The sequence below is a fragment of the Trachurus trachurus genome, assembly GCF_905171665.1.
Source record: "Trachurus trachurus genome assembly, chromosome: 24".
Taxonomy (NCBI): Eukaryota; Metazoa; Chordata; class Actinopteri; order Carangiformes; family Carangidae; genus Trachurus; species Trachurus trachurus.
In genome coordinates this window covers 25,212,739-25,234,901 of record NC_139910.1, presented here as the reverse complement: position 1 = coordinate 25,234,901, position 22,163 = coordinate 25,212,739, and the positions used below count along the sequence as shown (strand labels likewise).

General features: G+C 42.5%; 1 protein-coding gene across 1 annotated transcript in view; it reads right to left on the bottom strand.

Moving 5' to 3' along the window:
* Positions 1-4,681: 4,681 nt before the first annotated feature.
* The window catches only part of nrxn3b (neurexin 3b), a gene marked incomplete at both ends in the record, with an annotated part of 315,810 nt that continues 298,328 nt past the window's right edge, over positions 4,682-22,163 (bottom strand). Inside the window, 2 exons of the mRNA XM_084000441.1 lie at positions 4,682-5,667; positions 16,498-16,576. Coding sequence (XP_083856567.1) covers positions 4,682-5,667; positions 16,498-16,576 — 1,065 coding nt within the window. The remainder of the gene's footprint in view (positions 5,668-16,497; positions 16,577-22,163) is intronic.

Here is a 22,163-nt window from a genome sequence, read left to right as displayed (position 1 = left end):
TCTGCACAGCGGAAAAGGCCAATTGCCTTTCCTCGCAGGATGTCATGAGACCATGCCTTCTTTATGTACAATTAGACTGAGATTCATATTCCAATGTAATGTTGTGAATGAAGCTAAGTGTCGCTGACAGATTATCCTGATCGCAAATCAGCTCTGACAGCTGAGAGATAAAGGCAGAGAAGTTCTAGCCCGGTGCACAGTGTGCTGCGGCTCCAGGCTCAATTTACAGAAGAGCAGATAAATATTGAGTGATTTCAAAAAGGGCAGTCAGCTTAGAAAAGAACTAATCAGAGATAGCAAACAGCCTCACAGCTTCACATTCCTTAAGCTCTGAAATACCTTAAAATGAGAATATGTGACATTAGTATTCAGTCCTACAAATGCAGCAGCTAGGCTACATATTTGCTCAAAATCATGTTAAGCTGCATCTGACGTAGCCTACACCCATTTTAACACAGGGGGGAATGTGCAGTAAAACTGAATTCTTGTGAAACAGCCTATTACATTTGCTGGGAGAACAAAGCAGAGCTTAGGAATTCCCAGCCAAACTGGTGGAGCTAGGTAGCCTTAGCTAAAGCTGAATCTAACTTTACTTAGTGATTTTTGCTGAACACACCTGGCTATAGCCTAAATGAGGAAATCCATGCATCTGAATAAGGCAGTTCATACAGTATAAACCCAACCACGGTGGAATAAAACTGGTTCTGCTAGTTAAACTTTAACTCCTGCTAGTTAAAATCTTGCTCACTAAACTCCCGCTGGCAAAATTCCTAGGCTCCTAGCTACACTCTTGCTTGCCAATTATTAACTTTAGTTCTAGGCTATAGAAATAATTTTGAAACACGAGAGGAAAATGGAGCAGAAATGTTTTGTCCTGACTTGGTGAAGACGTCGTCCTTGGCTGTTGATATTGTTCTTTAAAATACAAATTAAATTCAATGTTTGTATCAGACACCCTGTTTACACCTTGCATTAACATGTGTGTTCAGTGATGGGATTGCAATCGGTGCTCGACCACATGAAAGTACAGGTGTAAACGCTCCCAAGACACAGTGAGGACGGATTGTGTTCCAATCGGCTATACCACCTCCATAGGTGGTCATGGACGCATTGTGACCATTGAGGTGTAAATGGTAATGTGTCCTGTATCCGCATACATACATGGGTGGAAATATGTCATCGTGGCCCGCTACTGTTTCCAAAATAAACTGAAGCTGCATAACTACTCTCCTCTTTTGTCGGCGTTCAAGATATTGAAGACGGCTTCTTCTACCGCTTCAAAAAGTCAAAAAAGGTGTGTACAATAGCTTCTTCTTCTACTGTTTATTTTCTTTTTTAATTTACCCGCACAAATATGTGATGGGCCAAATTGTACAATCTGGATATAATTTGAATACGAGACGCATGTGCCAGGTTTAATCGGGGTGAGAGTGTTCCAGCAAAATAATCCAATTTAGTTTGTTAGTCTGTCCAACCAAAAAGCAGATCTTGCCTGTACCTTTTCTTGACAAAGTAGATAGGCACACACACATTATATCCAGCAAATTGTAGGTGTCAATACTAAATTGACTCCAGTATGAATATTAATTAACAAAGGGCCTAACTCAAGTCAAGAGACAAAATAAACATTATTTTAATTCCTACATGAGTTGAAAATAAAGGTAATTTTCTAACCAAAGGAATGAAAATGAACAAGAAAGCTTAGGGGAAAACATTTTGTTGGTACACCATATTACTCTGCATAGCTCAAGGGTACTACAGGGTCAAGTAGTGATGTGAACCATTGTTAATATAAATATATTGATTATAGCTGCTTTAAACCATTTTTGCTGAATTCCGCTGCTGTGCAGTTACTGCTGTCTGCCCCCCGGCTACCACCGCAGTGAGATTGAATGTCATTGCTTGCTAAAATGAATGTTGTTTTCTTACACATTAATTTTTTAGTATGTTGACTTATGCAGAACAAATTTCCACACATTTTTTGGTGAAAGCACACAGAAAAAATATTGAAATGTGGGTCTGTCTGAGAATGTAAAAAAAAAAAAAAAACAGTCCCACTGTGGAACGAATCCCTACTGGCCTCCTTGTTCCCATTGCCTGTGGCAGGATGAATGAGTTAATATGTAGTCATTGTGCAAGCTGGATATACTCACACACGCTGCTCTGATATCCTACATCAATGGGCTATTGCAAGTTAATGACCAGGTCTGTGAAGGCCCATTTGCACGAAATATGGACAGTGTAAAAACGAGCTTGGAAAGCAGGTGCTGCTGCCATTGAGTAGCTCATAACCTGGCCATATGGTTGTGGAGAATCTCATTTGACTGCGCACTCTGTGAAAGACCTGACTCTAAAGAAACCCAGAGCCATTCCTCTGTTGTTGTGAAGACTCTGGACCCTCCAATAAACGTTTTCTCCCCTCATTTCTTTTTTCTCTTGTTGCATCAATGAACAGTGTATGAATTTGCATAATCATCTAAAGGTAAATGATAGTGTTGAGCTACTCTGCTCTGGACTTCATTTGAATAGAAATGATACCATTTTTCGGTATAAAAGGAAATCAGTGAAGTGATAGCGAATGGATGAGAAATTCAGGTTTCGCTGAATCGTCTTCTGTGTAGATGGATCTGTATCTCCATCTCGTCCCAGAGTCTTCTCCTGCTCTCACACCACAACATGGATGAGTGACAGACAGCCACCTGCAGTCGGGACATCCGGAAAGTTTGGGAACAACATTTTTTTTTATTTCTGGGAATTGTTTGGAGTCAAAGGAGCATAAGACAATAATAATTAACTGGTTTAAAAAGCCAAGTACCAACACAAAAAATCAAAGTGAACAGACACACTGACTGATTTTGCATGAAAATGAATGAGAACAAATAACTTCAGCAATAATAATAATGACATAAAAAAACAACATATTGCCGGAAGATAATGTCATAAAAATGAGACATAAAATTAAGCTACACAATAACAGAAAAAAAAATCAAATGCAAAAAGACGAGCTGAGCAGACGAGAACACTGACGCCACGTTAAAAAAGAAAAGAAAAGAAACAAACAAAAAAGAAACACCTGTACGTCAGTAAGGTGCTAGCAGTAAATCTCCAAATCCATCATAATCTGTCTTTATTCTCTTGTTCTGTTTTTTTTAAATTTCCAATAAAAAAATAAATAACATGATGAAAGTAATTTCATAATAGGGAGGAGTCCCTAGTACAAGATCTGAGGGAGGTGTTTACTATTCGACTTGACAGCTTCCAATGGTCAAATATTCATGCGACTGAAGAGAAACACCATCCAGAGACTAGATTTCTAATCTAACAACATTTGCTCCTGCCTAAACAAATGTTCCTGTGCACATCATTTTTTTTTTTTTTTATCTCCAGGCGTTCCTGGCAAAAGAATAAAAATGATTTTTTTTGTCATGTTGCTACAGCAGAAAAATCAAATCAAATGGTCCGTCTATACAAGAAGAGGGTTTAAAAAAACTGAACAGAAACTTGAATTTTCTGTACAATATTGACCTGCAAAGCACAACGGCTATGATGTAATAAAATATGTAAACATATTTGTTGTTTTTGACACAGTCGTCTGTGACAACAGATAGAATCACACTTGTTCACACTGGAGTAAGTCTTAAGCCTGGATTTTTTTCTTTTTTAAGATTGCAACAATTAAATCTCCGCCAGACACAAATTGATGATAATGCATTTTGCCACAGCATCTCAGGAAATGTGAAAGGAAACTGAACAGGAAAAAAAAATGAAATGAAAGAAAAGGAAAATGCTATCAGAGATTTTAAAATTCAGAGAAACAACAATGTGTTGTGCAATTTGCCTTTTGGATCCACTTTTGCACGCTTGAACACCATCTAGAATTTGGATGCCATGCAGAGCAAGTCCAATCCTTAGCGGAGACGTGAGGGCGAGTGGGAGAAATATTGAGATACATTGCTGCATCACATCCTGCTGAGCGGTCACTGAGCACTGCCTAGTCAACCCTAGGACATCATCCTTCATGAAAATAAAAGATCCAAATTAGTAAATGAATAAAAAAAAAAACCCTAACAAAGAAAAGAGAAAAGAAATAAAAAGACAGATTTAAGTTTACATATACTTTACCTCACATCGCATCCATGAAAGCTACATTTAATGAAACCGTTTGTAATGCAAAATCATGTTTTGACTTCCAACTTTCCCGACAATCATTGTTTCTTGAGGTCCCTCACTTACACAGATGCCAGCACCACGTCACATACACCTCACATGCATGCTCAGAATGGCTGAAATGACAGTGATCGTATTTTACAGGGTTACAATGGACAAGGTCATTAGAACTCCAAGGATCACACACCTCTTGACAGTCACTTGGGGTCGTGTGGATGTTAGAGCGATGTTACTGTATTCACACTGCCAAATGTCTCCAGCAGGGACTCCTTAAAAACGTCCACGCTGAGTCCCGGTGGAGTTGTACTGCATTGTCTCTCTGTAATGCTTACAATAGTAAGTGTGCTTCCATAAGCCAAGGTTCTTTTGTAAATGTCTCAGTGACTCAGTAAGTCTTGAGTTCGCAGGAGGTTTTATCCTTTTTAAATCACAGTTGCCAATATGGTACTGTCAAAATGTTTATAACTTTGTTCCAAACAGTTTATTTTTTATGTGTTGGGAAATGACTGGATTTCTATACATAATATTCCTTGTCCTTGTCTTTCGGTCTCTTGCTACTGGCGCTGCCTTTGGCGCTGCCGCTGGGTGCTTTATCCTTCACCACAGCGCCATTGGTCTGCGCCGAGTTGCTGATGTAGTTGCGCGTCTCGTCCACCTGGTAGGAACCCTCGTCCCTGTTCCTGTACTTGTACATGGCGTAGAGGAGGATGAGGATGCAGAGGGCAGCGGCTGAGACAATGCCCACCACCATGCCCGTCGTACTGCTGGATTCTCGGATCACCTCTGATGCCCCGGGGGGCACCCGCCGCACCACGCCGGGCACTGTGGGCAAGGCCGCAGGCACCGTGCGCAGCATGGGCGAGGTGATGAAGGGGACCCGTGGCTTGGTGCCGTCCAGATCGAAGGACGTGGGCAGGGGGAGCAGGACTATGTCCGGCTGCGGGGGTTTTACCTCGCGGTTGTTCATTTTCCCGGCGGGCAGCTTGGGTGGCGTGTCTGAGGGGACCGCCGCCGCCGGCGTGCCCCGGGGGTCGGGTAGAGGCGAGGTGGGTGTAGTCCTACCTGCCTCAGAGGCTTTGCTAGGCCTCAAGTCCTTGGCCTCCCACTTGGGTGCGAGGGCTTTGTAGCCACCTTCATAGGCCGATGTGGTCAAGATCTTATCTGTTACCAGGGAGAAGGTCGTGTAAAAATCTTCATCGTCAGTCGGGGGCAGGCTAGAGTCGAAAGCTTCGCCAGAGCCAAACCCCGAAATCACCATGCCATCATCATCATCATCATCACCATCATCACCACCATCACCATCATCACAATCATCGCTGCCTCGGTCCGACAAGCAAGGTACCCCCGCCTCAGTGGCCATGGCCAAGGATTCTTTGGTGGTCTCAATAATGGTGAGGACGGGACGGAGGGTTGGGGGGAGGGGGATGAAGGGAGAACGGGTGGATACAGAAGGGATGTCTATGGGGTCCTCGACTAGCACGGGGATGACTAGCTCCCCTCCTGGAAAGTGAAGCAGAGAGACAGACGGAGTCAGAGCGCAGAAAGAGTTTCGTCAGCAAAGCAAAGAAGCAAACACCAAAAGAAACGGTAACCGAAAAACGTAAAAAGCAAAGCTCAACATAGGGAGGAAATGAACTGAAGAGAAACAAAGAAAGAAAGAACAGAAAAGACTGCACCAGTGCAAAAACAATGAAACTCAGAACCAAACAAGACCCAAACTGAAAGAAAACAACAGCCATAAATAAAGTATACATTGCATCAAAAGGCTTTGAGGGATGCACAAGGGTGAGCCACAATAAACTGACTCCTCTTACATATCCTACGTCTTCTCATTTAGCAGTAGGCTTTATCAGAGCTACATGCACACTGCGCTATAGGTTATTATATGTTCTATGTGCTGCATGTTAATTCAGAGCTGATTAGTGTGAATTACTGTATGTGCACAGTTTTGGCCCTATATTTAGCTCTATCTGATGATGCTGCATAGTTCTCCACATACACTAAGGCTTTTAAGAGGCTTGTTTCATTTATCATGTCAAGTGTAAATGCTTTTTAGTCCATTCAAAAACTCTGAGTACCAAAACATGCGCTCTGTGGGTAAGAAGAAGCCGAGGGTATTAGCATTTGTTTGCAATTCAAGTGCAAGTCAGTGGGCCTGAAAGAAAGTTAACTAAGTCTGAAATGAGAAACTTGTTTTCACACAGCTGCTATAGGAGAGTTGCACTTTTTTTTGAAACCCCGCTGACCTACATGAGTGGAAAAAACACTAACGCTGATAGCGGCGTCATAAAGCTGAGAAACGACAGAAACTATTAAGGGGGAGGTAATGTTTCTGGACTGGAAAGTCCAAAAACATTCTTCTGAGCCTCTTAAAAACCTGACGGGTTCTTTAGGTCTAACAGAGGGTCGCACACTGATCTGAAAGACAAAACTGTCACTGCTCACAAGTTGTCCTAAAAGAACTGAGGGCACTGTTCTCTCTCAGCATTAGTAGGCTCCCCTACTTGCCCTAGCCTCTTGCCTTTTGACCCCTACAGTTACCACAATGGCACAAAGTCACCAGGCAGTTCAATGACACCTGAATGTTTGCCGTCTGTAAGACTCTTAATGACTTCTTCATTTTGGAGAGTGAAAATTACAGTATGATTCATTAGTGTTTAGAATTGAGGACAGAAAATATGACCACATTCACTCATTTATAAGAAATTAATTTCAAGTTATTGGCCAAACCTGTTTTGTTTGACTACTACAAAGAGTTTGAAACATTCAGATGTCTACTGAAGCTGCTTATCCTCTTGCCAAAGTGGCCGGTTTGTACATTGCAAAGGCTCACAAACAGGGCACTATAAAGAGATGCAAACCTTTTGGAACAATAAAGAAAAAAGAAACACAACGAAAAAACGAAGGAAACCAAAACGATAACTAAAGGCATTGCAAAAAGAGTTCAGAGTTAGAGCAAACATCGTAAAAAAAACATTCACAAAGTAAAGCCACAGATAGAGCTATCAAGAAAGGGATTAGTAAGAAGTAAGTAGAAAAAACAGGTAAAAAAACAGGTAACAAAGTCAGCTCGGAAAATCATAAAAGCCTACAAAAAACAGTTTTCAAAGGAAGAAAGCATACCATCAGTTTTGTCAACTTACATCAACAAATTGCCCGCATGATTTTGGCAGGAAGAAAAAAAAATTTACAAAAGAAAGTTGTGTAAGAATGCCTTTGGACAAGTTAGGTTAGTTTTGTTTTAACAATTTCTGATTAATTAGTATATATTTCTCTTTTTAGACAGGATGGTACAGGGAGGCAACAACACATACATCCACACATCATGACATGAAAAATAATCTTCACCATTCTGTTCAGGATATCTTTTTTTTTTTTTGTTCTTTTGATACTCATTTAGTTTTATATAAAAAAGAAAACTGTATATCTATAATTCTTGCTTTGATAGATAAGTTATCTTCATAAATATCTACAGCCTGATTAGATGACTTTTTTTTTTTTCTTTTTGCTCGACTTTAACATGTTCATCAGTAATGAACAAATGGATGACTGTACATATCTTAGAATCTCTACGTAAAGGGTTTGGGAGCAGGGAATGTGAGACGGGGTGGGACCTATGAACATACTAGGAAGGAAATGACATAGATGGGGGTGAACGTGTACATCAGTTGCCATGTCCATGTAAAGGCGGCACGAAGCGGTCGGGCGGCATTAGAGCTTTTGGCTGTAAGGAAGGGATGGGGATATACAAACAATGAGCATATACATGCCCATCTACAAAAGAGAACAGCACTCTCAACACTGACAGTTTTACAAACCCTAAGCTGCAACTTCTTTGCCATGCACAAAAATTAATCGACTCATTCATTGATTTAAATCCAAATTTCAATCAGAGATAGCTATTAAATAACAGGTGAATATTAGAGATCAGCATAGAAACAGCTTGGAACAGTTTTCACATAAAGTGGTGAGGGTCTACTTTGTAGGTAGCTTCTCTTTTTTCTCTATGAGGACATGTATTTGAAACTCCAATACAGCTACAGTGTTTTGAGACCCAATCTGTAAAAGACCTCGTACTGCTCAATAAAAAGCATTAAATTCATAGAGAAAAGAGGAAGTTTTATTCTAATTGGGGGGGAAAAAATCATCAAAACATTGGCAGTAGTGATTCTTAGCAAATTAGCAGATAAGGTAAAATTTGAACATTTTCAGAAAAGAAAGAGAGATAAACATATATGTGTATTAACATATATGTACAAGAAGACAGAAATAAAACAGATTAGCAAGCAAGAAAGTAAGGCATTAAATTTCTCACACTATAAAAGATGAACAACCAGAAAGCACACACTGAGGCAGACAAAGAGAGGGGGACAGTTTATAGGCAAAGTGTCACCACCTTCGTTTAACTAATAATAAACTCTTTATTATTAGTTACTTCAATACATTTCTCTTGTTAGTATTTTTAAAACACAGGACAGGGCGTGCAATCTGGATGTACGTCAGAGAAAGAGAGGTAAATCAGACATGGTTTTATTTTGGATTTTAGTTCCACTATAAGAAGTTGGGTTAATGCATGCTTAAGTAAGTTGCATTTAGGGAGAGTAATATACAGTAACAATACAGCAAGCCAGGGGTCAGGTAGGGAGGGGAAGGGGTTTAAGAGGGGGTGGGGGTGGGGGTCAAAGGTCAGTAAAAGGTCACTGCCACCAAAGGGCTGTAGGATATTCTCTCAGGCAAAGAAACCATTCATCAGCAGTTAATGGGAGGGAGAAGGTGCACCAGGGGTGATATATAACCAGCATTATGTGGCATTTAGGCCCACTGCATACGCTAATTAATCAAGAGGGTGAGTGGACTGGTAATTAATGAGCTGCTTCTTATTAAATGTTTAGATGCTTTGTGTTATGTGCATAACCAACAGCCTTCGTTTGACAGGTAAACACTGCGTTTGGGAAGGAGTTCCACAAGAGGGCACGGGGCGGCGTGTTTTATTTTGTGCCTCCATTGAGTCTAAGGAGATGTGAGAGGCGCATTAGTCTTCAGATATCAGGTTTTAGGTTGCTCCTCTGCAGAATGCTTACAGAAAACTCATTCGTTTAGCAAAAGCCCGAGTCTATGAGTTAAGCTCTATTGAGGAAACATGGCATCTGCCACACTGCACTGACTGCGTATTATCAACACTGACATCTTAAATGTGAATTCCCTGACTGTCCAACCGTGGCCCAGAGGATGCAGCGACGACTTGACACGATACAGAGCGGCTTTCTTTTTTTTCCTTTTTTTTCCTTTTCTGTATAAACACAGAGCGTGATCTCCTCCTTTACAAACATCTAATGCTCACGTCGCGCGGCCGTGATAATATTCCAACAACGGAATCAAACTCCTTGACTTGTTCATCAAACAACAGCGGCGCTGAATAAGTGATTTCGCCGAGGCTTTATTTACCCGACTGGTAAATCTGCCCTTGTTGTCTTGGCCTTGTTTGCCTCCGCTCACTCCGGTCTTGCTTAATAGCTTCTGGTGACTGTTAGCTTAGCGCTGTATCAACAACACACTTGGATGGGGAGGGGAACCGGTGCAGTTAAGGGTCTCCAGTAAAGCCAGTGCAGAGGACCTTGATGTTTTGGTAAACACTTTAATCCTATGTAAGCTCTTCCACAAGCGTCGCACATCTTGCTGCGTTTCCGGAGCAGACAAACACCGGCGCTTTTCTAATGGGTTTGCTTAACCAGATTGCATTTGTTTTCCGCCATCGTCAAGATGGATGGGGATTTTGTTCTAAGCCTCTACTCTACCTCGCTGGCAAATAATTCTCCACTCTGATAGACCTGCAGCCAGTCACACTGTTTTCTTTCTTTTGAGGCAAAAGGGAGTCAGGACGTGAGATTAATAAACGTTTCTTTGTGCCTACTGACTAGCCTTTGCTTCAATAGGGAAAACTGATCTACAAAAACGAGGGCATGAAAGAAAGTGGATTTTAAAGCCATTCCCTTTTTTCATCCAGCTATGTAAAAACGACACTATCGGCTGAATGCCTGTGCTGGCCTTTGAAGATGAATTAAAGTAAATATAGTAACTACTAAATGGCTGATTGACTAAACTACCTCAGCAGCTTCCGACGCTATACGGATGCAGAAATCTCGGAGCGGCACTTTCTCTTCACTCCCTGTCTTCTTTTCCCTCTCTTCTCTCTCCTGGTCCTGATCCCCGTGTCCATCCACCATTTGCTGAGGCTTCCGAATGGAGATGAATCCCAACGGTGTGTCAGGGATTTCACGACGGTACACCATAAAAGCGGAAAGCCGGTGCACCAGCGCCGACCACGGATGAACTGAGGCAATGGGATTTCGACGCTGCAAATTGTGGGTGAGTCAGTGGTTTGGGGGCCCTGAAATCCCATTGTAGCTGCGTGTATTGTACCTGGAGACCTTGCTGTAGCAGATTCATTCACCTCTAACCACTACAGGTAGGGAGCTGATTACTAAGAGCGCCAGCAACACACAAGATTCTCAGCGTGGACACACTTAAAGGGACATGCCGGGGATTACACTGGTGCGCTGTGCCACGGCTGCACACTCTACAAACATACACCTTACAAAAAAAAGCCAAACACTTCACTCTGCCGTTAAATTATCTTATCTTCCCTGTGCACACCCATGCCACTCATTCCATCATTTCCATCCCTAAAAAGTTAAAGGGATAGTTCACCCAAAATTCAAATTTCACTCATTATCTACTCACCCTCATGTCGACTAAGAGCTGTGAGAATTTTCAGAGTCCTCCGTTCCTTCTCTGAGTTACGGGGGGGGTCTGCACAACAGTATTTGTCCATATAATGGTTGTCAATGGATACCAACTTTCTCCGTCCAAAAAGACACACCAAAAAACATCCAAATACCTCCATAGTGCTCGTCTGTAATGTCCCTCTTGTATTGAAGCCCCGACATGAGAAATTGTTCCGCTGGTCAGTGCAAATCATGCGAGATTTGCACTGACACAGGAAGAGCGGTGAACCGAGACACTGGGAGCTTCCGCTACAAACAAGCTTAAAATATAGACTTATTTAATTTTTTTCGGAACAATTTCTCATGTCGGGCCTTCAATACAAGAGGGACATTACAGACGAGCACTATGGAGGTATTTGGATGTTTTTTGGTGTGTCTTTTTGGACGAAGAAAGTTGGTATCCATTCACAACCATTATATGGACAAATACTGCTGCGTGGACCCCCCCTGTAACTCAGAGAAGGAACGGAGGACTCTGAAAATTCTCACAGCTCTTAGTTGACATGAGGGTGAGTAGATAATGAGTGAAATTTGAATTTTGGGTGAACTATCCCTTTAAAGGATGCTCCATTTAAAACTGGAGGAAGAGTCCTCTTCTCCTGACGCCATGACGCATGGCAGATAGCTCTTAATACATCATCATGCGACCGGGAGCACCCTGGCGTATTAAATTGGCATCTCCAGCAGGCGTGGCGACTCGCCCCTGTCAGCCGGTCGATTTGCTGTACAGCCATTAGGCCGCACCTCTGCATTCGGCAGACATGTGTCAGCTGAATAACCTTTAAACTGATCTGAGGCCTGTGTTGAAGTGACAGCCGGCCCCCGGTGGGGCTCGACGGAAGCCACAAGTAAACTCGGTGATCCATTCCCATCGTACTTCATTCCGCGCGTGGCTCTTCGTGCACAGCGATGAAGAAAACAGCACGGCGTTAACATCCTCTGACCCTCAACCTTACACATCCGAGGCCAATGAGATGAAGAGACACCTATAAATATGTTACGTCTGTTTGATCTGTGTTCCACTTCATCAAAGAGCGACAGGGTAATGGCGCATGCAGGACCATTTATGGCCCTATTATTAAATACACAATCGTTTTACAATCTGTTTGAGTGCCACGAATAGTGCAACAGTTCAGAGATCTGTAGGAGGAAGGCTGTCTTCTCTTGCAGCAACCTACCTGTGCATTTATGCTAAGCTGTAACGCAAGAAGTAGTCTGATGTTTTAACGGCATAGGAAAAAGTAAGGGTGTTGGACCAATCAGACACCTATAAACCAAACTTCTCCTACCAACAGCCAACGTTCCCTCCTTCAGTGACAACAATCTTCCTTATTTTCTGGCCACTTGAGGGCAGCAAAACAAGCTGTAAACATAACACTGACGTATTATCATCTCACACCGTCGCTGATGTCTTCGCTGCTACCTACATCTTATGGAACATCTCCTTTTAGCTCTACTCTGGTCTCCACCAAACCGGGTTTACCTGAGAACATCTGCACCTGGAGACGAGGCTGTGATAAAAAGAGCCAAACGCTGGACTGCAGAGTAGGAGGATAATTCTCTTTGGTCTGTCACCATTAGCAACAGCTTTCCTCTGAAACGCTGTCACTTGATTGATTGTTAAAATAAAAACATCAGACAGATGCTCTAAATAGCAGCTTCAGTTATAACTAAACTTAAACCCCAGACACAGAGGATGCAGGGTAGAAATTGTTCTTATGGATAATTTTACCTAGAGACCTAGACTGAATATGATGACATTTAGGCTTTGTATGGCACATTTTCATTTCATACTGTGTACTCTTTAGTTTGCAGTGGAATTCCTGCAATGTACCTTTCTCAAGGCAGACATATTGAACCGCTGCAGTGGGAAATAACTCAGGTGTAATAATAATGATGTCTTTTATATCCAAGGGATTGTACACGCTGTCTCTGCCACAGTTTCCGGGCACCACAAGAGTAAATGGGACAAAACCAACATTAATGTCATTAGTAACTGCTCTGCTTGTCCTGGTTAGATCTGCTACGACAACGATCTTGCATTCTGCATCTGTGTGCATTTTATCCTAATAAAGTTTTTTTTTATTAAAAACTAATTATTTTCATGGGCTCTAAGTGTTGATGTCTTATAGGATTTTAGCGCGTCCTAGGTACTGTATGTACAAATCAAACATTCTGACTTGTACTTGTGGATTTGTGAAAATCATTTGCATCAATTACTACAATATAATTACATATTAATCACAAAATTGCTCTGATTACATGGTAATGACAAGCTGCGGCAGTGTTAATCGCTGTGAAATTAAATCAGAAATTGACTTGGTATTTGCTGTTCTCTAAACTGAGCATCTCTTCTGTTTCATCAGGTACTCTGTTTTTACGAGCTAGTGCATCTCCGCATTTAACTATTGGTTATTCAGAGGAGGGTCAAATCACTGCACACTCTTTCTTTGCTCTCTTGTGGAACTCACATGGGATCAGGGGGGTAAAAGGTAAGGTTTAACACTTTTAATAAACACACAGACAACACAACCACGAGACGACCACGTACAGCAGACAAGACAGGCTGTTTGGCAGACACAGACAGAGACAAGCAGGCACAAGCACAAACACAAGACGCCTCTTGAGGGAGGAGCTGCGGCGGGGAACAGCGGCGGTGCAGGCCCACCGCTGTAGCCCCGGACATACACACACACACACACACACTGACATGTAGTATAGAAGCCAGCTGGGGGTTAGCCTGAGACTTATGGGTGGAGAAGAAGCAGCACACAAAATGGATGCCAATCATATCCATGCAGAAGCAGGGGGGTGGGGGGGAGAGGATTATCAGTTAGTCTAGAGAGCTGCGGTACAGTCCAGTACAGTGTGCATGCCACAAATGCCTTCTACTTGGAGCAACAGATAGAATAGAAAAACAGATATACTTTGTGGCAATAAAAGTCTTTTTATGCCATCTGCATTCAAACAGACATGTATATGCAGAAAGGCTAAAAGAAAAAAGGTGGGTGAGTCGGGATGGAGGGGGGTCGGGGGGGTCGGGGTGGGGGGGTTAACGCTCGGGAGGGTAGACAGGGAGTCATTCTTTCACACACAACTTTCTTGAGACAGAATGGGGTTGCCTGCACAAGGCCAAAAAAAGGATGATGGCAAGAAAAGATTTTGTTGCCGTTCATTTCCCTATGTTGTATCGAAAATGGGGGGAGGATGTTTCTTTAGAAGCCATATGGCACAAAAAATAAAAAATAAAAAAATAAAACACAAAACTTGATGAGGAGGAGAACTTTGAAAATTTTCCAACCACCAAAAGTTCATGCGGCACAAGATGAGGCAAAAACGGGAGGAGCGGCTCTATCCTTGCTTGGAGGATGGACGACGGATGATGAGGAGGACACCAAAGAAATAAAATAAAAAACAACCACGACAAAACAAGAAAATCAAATCACCCCCACTCAACCCGCCCCGGCCCCAAAGTTAACACAAAAAAAACCAAACCAAACAGAAAAGAAAAGAAAAGAAAAATAAAAATAAAAAGCTCAAATCTGAAGCAACCCAGCAGCTGGGTCCAAATCGATACAGAAAAGAGATGTTCATATGTGCATCACAGGAGAAAAAAATAACAAACAAAATGCAACGGAAAAGAAATCAACATCATGTCATGCAACTGTTCATACGACTGGAAGCGGGGCAAGGAATGAGGATATGAATTTCTGTGTCAACATGGTGAAATGTACAGTATGTATGAGTGTGTATGACTACATATGTTGCCACTATATGAGGGGAGGGTACCATGTTCTCTGAGTAGAAACTTCTTACACTACCACTTCCACTTTTTTTGAGAATACTTGGGTTTTTAACAGTCGGGACACATAAAACGAAGCACATGAGCCGTAAAAAATTTGCCCATTCAATTTCAATAATCTCTGATTTAAGAAAGCAACTCGTGCTTCTAGATAAAGCACCGAAATGCTGCATGAAGGCACGGAGAAAATGGCTTTCTCTTCACATCAAAAAGCCATAAGCACGAGGACCTAAATGTGGTCATAATTTCAAGGAAACAAACGCTATTACAGTCTGATAAGGCTTCAAAGTAAACGAGTTCCTTTCACAGATTGGAGGAAAATGGTAAAATGACTAGAAGAATATCTGCTAAATTACACGGAAAGACCTCATTTCCGAGAGAAATAAATAAACGCTCGATTATCTGTTATGTTCTGGGATCGTGCATAAGTGAAAGGGCAATGCGTTGTTCCAACTTAGGCTTATTATTAGCTGTGAAAAGTGGACATATGCTTGGTGCTACACTGAGCCCTATTTAGCCAGAATAACACAGCATCAATTAGTCTGTATGATGGCGTTTTGAAGGACAGTGAAGCAATCAAATAGCCTGAGCCGGTAATGATTTCCAGGGCGCCGAGGGGGAGACGCTTCTCACATACTGAGCCGGTTTCAGCAAAGCTTACGCTCTCCTGCTTTACTCCATAGTATTAGGACTTGTGCCAACTGCTCCCGGGCATACGTGCGATTTACAGCCGCTTGTTCAAAAGTCATCCAAACCCAAGTTGCCTCAAAAAATAACCACTCCTTTTAAATCTGCAGTTTTATTCCCAGCTCTGTTCTTATTTTCAAACTTCCACTGAGTGAATGTCTCATCACTTTGATCTAATCACAAAGTGATATGTGAGTGTGTGTGTTTGTCAATGTGTGTGTGTGTGTGTGTGTGTGTATGTGTAAAGGGAGGAGGGAAGAGAGACGATGCGCACAGAAATTCGAGGATATCTGTTCTCTATTAGAATGTTTCAGGTAAGGCAAGCCTCCGACGAAGGAAACAGAGGTACAAACAAGAGAAGAAGGAGAAGGGAGGAAGAGGCTCTGTTGCAGTTAGTCTGCTACATATCACAGTATCTATGCTGAAAGCATCTTTGTTCTCGAAAGAATCTCAAAATGTATCCTCTGTCAAGAGAGACGCACACACACGCACAGCAAGAGGAAATCAACCATGTACAGGACAGATACATTTTGAAGCATCAGTGCGGGCGACATGGGGCTTGATACTAATTTCGTACTTTGTGGAGTAAAGTTTTGCTCTCGACCGAATGCTGAGAGAACAAAATTAGTATCAACGCTTCGTCATGTCTGCAACCAGTGGCCCCATAGCTAAGTGTAACTTGTTTTCGAGGTGAAAGGTATGAGCTTTAACTACAGTGGCTGAATATGTGACGTGTGCGTTTACGTATTTACAGGTGAAGTCGGATACTTCCTGCAGAGAGCATGCTAAGGATAGAGAAAAACTTAATTCTTACTTCTTTCATCCATCTCCAGAGAGATTCTTTGAACTTTTTAGATGTACACTGAGAAACCCTTCACACTAGTGTGTGTTACTCACTGTGGCTACTTTTCCGAGGGCTTTTTTTTTTTGAAGTTACACTTGAAGCTCCCATGGGACATGATGCTAAGAGGAGAGGCTCCTCGGTAGCAAATCAAAGAAAGATAAGGAGAAATAGACCAGGTTGAGAGCAAGCACAACTCGACACACCCATCCCACCTGCATGTCCGGAGTCGCACTCTTCCAGGTCCTCGTCGTCGCTGGAGCACTCTGCCGACGAAACAATGTCATCTGTCGTCTGCGGAGAAAGACACACAGAAACACACACAAACACATACAGGGAAACGTGGTTAGGCCCGGGGCAGTACAGAGCCTCCTCAGCTTGCACACAGACATTTCCATTCAAGGATATCTCTGCACACACAGACCTCTCCGCCTGTCCTTCAGCTTCCATATATCACTTGGAGTCAATCATATTTCACAGTGTTTATCATTCTTCACTTTATGTGCTTTCCACCTCCGCAGATAATTGTTTTCCTTCACCCTCCGCAGTCTGCCTCCCATTATTTATCGCCTCTCTCCTCCTCCGTCGTCCACAATCAATGGCCCCACCAAGCCCTCGCAGATCAACACAGTCCCAGCTCCTGATTTGTGCTAAAGGGTGTATGTGTGTGCTATAGCTACAGCCGGACCAGCGATGGATTATCTCCACCCGCCAGTTCCCACAATTCTGATTTATCCTCTTACCCTCCCCTCCTGTTTTTCGGGTCGACCCATGGAGGACAGAGAAGGGAAGGGGGGGGGGGTGGTAGTGCTGGTTGTATTTCAGCTGTGGTGCGTTGGGCAGCCGGCGTTTATTAGAATGAATCAGCGGGGCGATAAAATAAGCCCTGTCACCAAGCAGGGTTATGAAATCAGAGCGCTGATTGAGTTTTCCAGTCCTGGCCGAGGGTGTGCAGCTCTAAATATCATTGAGTTTGACAGACTAATGAAACGCGCCCCCATGCTCGTGCTGCTGCTGCTGCTGCAGCTTTCACCGGGGCCTGGAGAAAAGCTGTCCACCTCTACCACACACACACACACTGATGTTCAACATGCTCGTCGACCGGCCCCCTCACAGCCAGACAGTTGATTTTTTTCCGAGCGTATTCCTAATGCGTCCCGTGATTATGCACGATGGCCCGTTGCTATTGTCTGTAGCCGAACATTTGATAATGTGTTAATGCGTGCTGGCACTCGTGTGCATAATGCGCCACATAATGTACTGTACTCCAGAGTGAGGAGGCAAAAAAAGAAAGAAAAAAAAAAACCCGAAGCGAGAGGGGAGAGCTGTGAACTAAATTGCTGTAAAATATGGCCCCTTGGTAAACATGACATTATTTATTGAAGCCACATTATGGGCGTAAAAGAAGTCTTGGTTATTGTTGAAAGAGGGTTATTGCTTGTTATTATGATAGCAGCAGATGTGGGAGGCAGGGACACAGAAGAAGAGAGGAAGAGAGAGAGAGAGAGAGAGATGAAAACCTCCAGCCACTTCAAAGTCTGTTCCAGCAATTCCAGCCTGAGACCATCACACCAGAACCAAGGATCAACTGAAAACACTGCCTGTCTCTTGTCCCATTCACGCTGAATTTCTCTGCAGCTGAGGCCGACAGCATCTCAGCACTGAGCAAATATCCTCACAGCCTCAGATGCAGCAGCTCTACACACTAAATCCATACATTCAATATCACGCAGCGCAGACCAGCACTCTCTCTGATTACCTGTGCAACCTGGTTTCCCTTAAAAAAAGAAAAAAAAATACTGCAGTACAGGCTGCACTGAGCATGAAGAAATATTAAAAGGCATCTTCTTCTACCAGCTTAAAAGCACTACAATAAATATATGATGTCATTCATGTCTTATGTATCGAGAAAATCAACTGCATGGACTATTAAATTCTGTAATGAGACATGTTTAAGTTGTAGATGAGATGAGATTCTCTTCAGGTCAAAGTAGTTTTCAATTATTTCATAAATATTCCCTTCGAGGTGAAAACCTTCAGACAAGCACAGTAATCAGAGCGTCAGTCATTGCACATTTCCAGATGCTTAGGGGTGTCAATGCAGTAACTGATGACATATAAGCACAGAGGGATTTTTATGACAGGCACAACCTAACATTTTGCTTTAACTATGCCAGGGCACTGGCCGGTTGTCAGCTGGAAGCAGCCAGGAAGGTTTTATATTCTATCTAATAAAGGATGAGAAGGTTTATTATGGCCGTGGTTCCTGAGGTTTTTCTGTCAGACGTGCCCCCGCAGCCTCATCAAGTGGATTCAAATAGCCCATTGTATTATGGTGCTTTTCATTGTCTACTATTTCTTTGTCTTTTCTGCATTTAATGTTGCAAATCATTTTTTATTTATTTATATAGTACATTGTTTTATGTGAGAATGTTAACTTACTGACCTAAATTTACATGCATTTTGGAACTCATTTTAAAATGCATGCTCCCTATTTTATATTAATCATATAAAAGTGGATACTGTTGGGCCGCGATTAGGAGCTTTTCATTATTTTGACTTTAGGATGTCAGTGACTCAGGTTTAGTGGGAGGTGTATCATTTGCAGCCGCTCTGGTGTTTTAAATGTCCCCCCCACATTTTCATATCTGAGCAAAGCTTCTGCAACAGTTTAATGAAAGACTGACGGTGCTGCAAATGGGTCAAAGTCTGGTTAATCAATGCAATTGACTGTCAAATATCGTGGCTTTTTAGCCCCCGGAGGTAAGCCTCATCACAAATGCTTATAATCTCTGTGCTCTCTTGACTCGTCTGCGAGCAGAGGCCAAAGCCCTGCACAGCACTGCAGAACTCCTGCAAGGAGAAAATCATTAAGCACTTCATCTTCAGGCCTATCCACACTGAAGCAGAGGAGTCGCCGCCTCAGCTCATGCATTGTAAAGGTTGCATTTAAATGGTAGAAGGACATACTCCAATGTATTCACTTTTCAATTCATTGAAAATCATCTACAGACTCGTAGTAAGAGACCCTCTCATCTAGGCAACTTTGATTCCACTCACAGAAAGTGAAGAGGGCTTTTGAAGTGTGATGTATGACATTTGTAGATTCACTAGATGTGCGCCTGATTCACTTTTTCATAAACACATGATCTACCCTCCTCCCCCTTCCCTCAGCCCGTCACAATGGTTCAGATTGAAGTGCTTCTCACGAGGGGCTTAGGGTGCCATTTTTCCGCATTTGGGCTAATGCAGAGCCAATGAAGTGACACACGGAGCTCACAGTCTTCTCTCAGTTGACCAGAGACGTCGATAATAACATATGGCATGAGGCTAGATGCTGTAAATGCAAAGGGAGCTCATGGAGCGGAAAAGGCATAGGCTGCATTTGTGCAATGATGGGAGCCTACAGCGGGGTAAAGCATAATGATGCGGTTGGCCAGCGGGACTACAAAAACTGATTTCACAGCTGGGGAAATCCAATTCTCTGTCTAAATCTCCATAACATAGAGTGGGATATATTTTGGCAGCAAAGTGATTTCTTTTTTGGTGTAATTATTCTCAACAAACATTCTCATCGTCATTTGAAGAGAGGCTGGGTGGTGGGATTTACAGGGAGGGTGTGTGGGAAGCTATAATATCTGCGCATATGCCTTCCACTTCCTGTGTGTGAAGAATGCGTATCATACAGGATGATTTGAGGACATAAAAACTCACAGGCTATGTGCATCATGCCTGATTATCCTGATTACCCTGCTTTTCAGAGATACTCAAATTCCTAACAACACAAACAAACACCAGAGTCGGATCAATAGCCAGACTTCATTAAAACAGCATTTACCTCTGACCACTTCAGCACATCAACTAAAAGGATCACACGGGCGATCGATAGAGATAGACAGCCTCCTTGGGAGACAACTCTCAAAAATACACAGCTTTTAGTTTCACAGCTGACGGCATTGACACGAGCAAAATGGGGAACGCGCGGGCGGACGCTGGGCGGTCTCGGGCCTCGACAAAGCCGCTCTGGTGCTTAATCAGAAAAGTCTTGGACGGACTACTGTGAAGCAGCCAGCAGCAATGCAGAGACCATTAACAGGCAAAGCTGCAATTACCTGAGTGAGTGAATGGAGTGTATGCTACATCACCAGTCAGGCCTGACCTCAGAGTCAACAAAGAGGCTGCAAGATTGATTAACAATAAACTTGACGCTTAGCAAACAACACATATTAAAAAAACAAAAAACTTTTTCACCACAGGAGAGAGAGGGGGGGCGACGCCAGTCCAGAGGAGATTTAAAATTTATTATGCAAAGGAATTTGACTACAACTTGCAGACTGGTGGAGCGGTGTAGAAAGAAAGGGTTTGCCAATAAATGTCAGATATGAGTTAAAGTGCGTGGGCTTTGTTTCATTTGTAAAGGATGTGGTCGTATTTTTCAAGTCTGTCCTCAAGGTCTCATGTTTTACACTTTTCCAGTATATTTGAAGCTTTGATGTCCATAGGAAGATATACAGTATGTGTGGTTTTTGCGAATCAAAAACCATCGCAGTGTAGTTTTTTTTTTTTCTCTCAGGCTTATTTCTGGAGCTCTAGTAACAGGTCACTGTCAGCCAATCAGAACTGAGAGGGTCTGATACTCTCATTTGATTGGCTGTATCCTCAGAGATTAAATAAAGATGTGTCAGAATTCAGATAAACTCTCCAAGAACACAAAACCTGCAGTGTTTGTGTGATGGGTCCATGTAGCCGGGGGCTGAGAGTGGTGAGTGTTTTGTTGTGACATCACAACAAAATGACATCACAATGTTACAGAGGTCTTGACGACTGGTTTACGGCTCAGTTTCTGAATACATACCACATTTCTCTGTGGACTGAGGCTTTAATACTCTCATAGTATTAGTATAGAACCTAGAGCTGACCTATAATAAAAAAGGAACTCGAGCTTAAGACATTTAAAACAACACTCATCTGCCCAGCTATAGATTCACATGGTTTTTAGTCACGGTAATTGTTCCTCCAGTCTTCTCTGGACCTTCCTATGTGATCCCAATACATCAAAGATCTGATATGCGAGATAAGCTTTATCTTTGTCAAACATATATTCCTTACTGGGCACAGTCTGTGTATAAATCTGTTAGTAGCAGCAGCAGCAGCAGCAGTAGGAGTGCAGGCTGCAGCACTCTGCTGTGTCAAGCAGATGAATGCAACTGATGTCTGACAGATTTTTTCCACCGTGAAATCAAATCCACTATTCAATACAGCAGAGCCACACTTTTTCCTGCACAGGGCAGTCCACCTGACTCAAACAGGGGGCGAGACAACAGAGGAAAAGGGATATTTTGTTTTAAATAGTTTTTTTAATAGTCTAACTAACAAACTGAGACCAAAACCACGATCCAAACATCCACAATCTTCCATGGCAGTACAAGATGATGCAACTCCTCAACCCCAAACCACTGTCACAGCTGCAGCTGCAGCTGTCGAGCTCTCATTAGTAATTGCCTTTGCAACAAAAATTAACATTAAACAGGAAGGAGGGTTGAAGCAAATTGTGGTGCTAAACCATCACTACTTGCCATTACAGCATATGTCCTTGCAGAGAGTTGCACAGAAGCTACTGCAGACTTTTAAAAAAAGACATTGTACTGTAGGATGCACATCATTGTATAAATAATAAACAGCCTTGTAATCAACACTACAGTCTGTCAGTTTTGTAATATGTCATGTACGTTTTCTAGAATTGTTTTAATTTAAACAACTAACGAGACATTTTGACAGTGTCTTAAAACAGGCCATAATTTAATAATGTGCTGACGACCATTGTCTAAGGAATATGAAAGCCAGTGCTTCGACTTGTACAGAAACTCTTCAAATACATGGA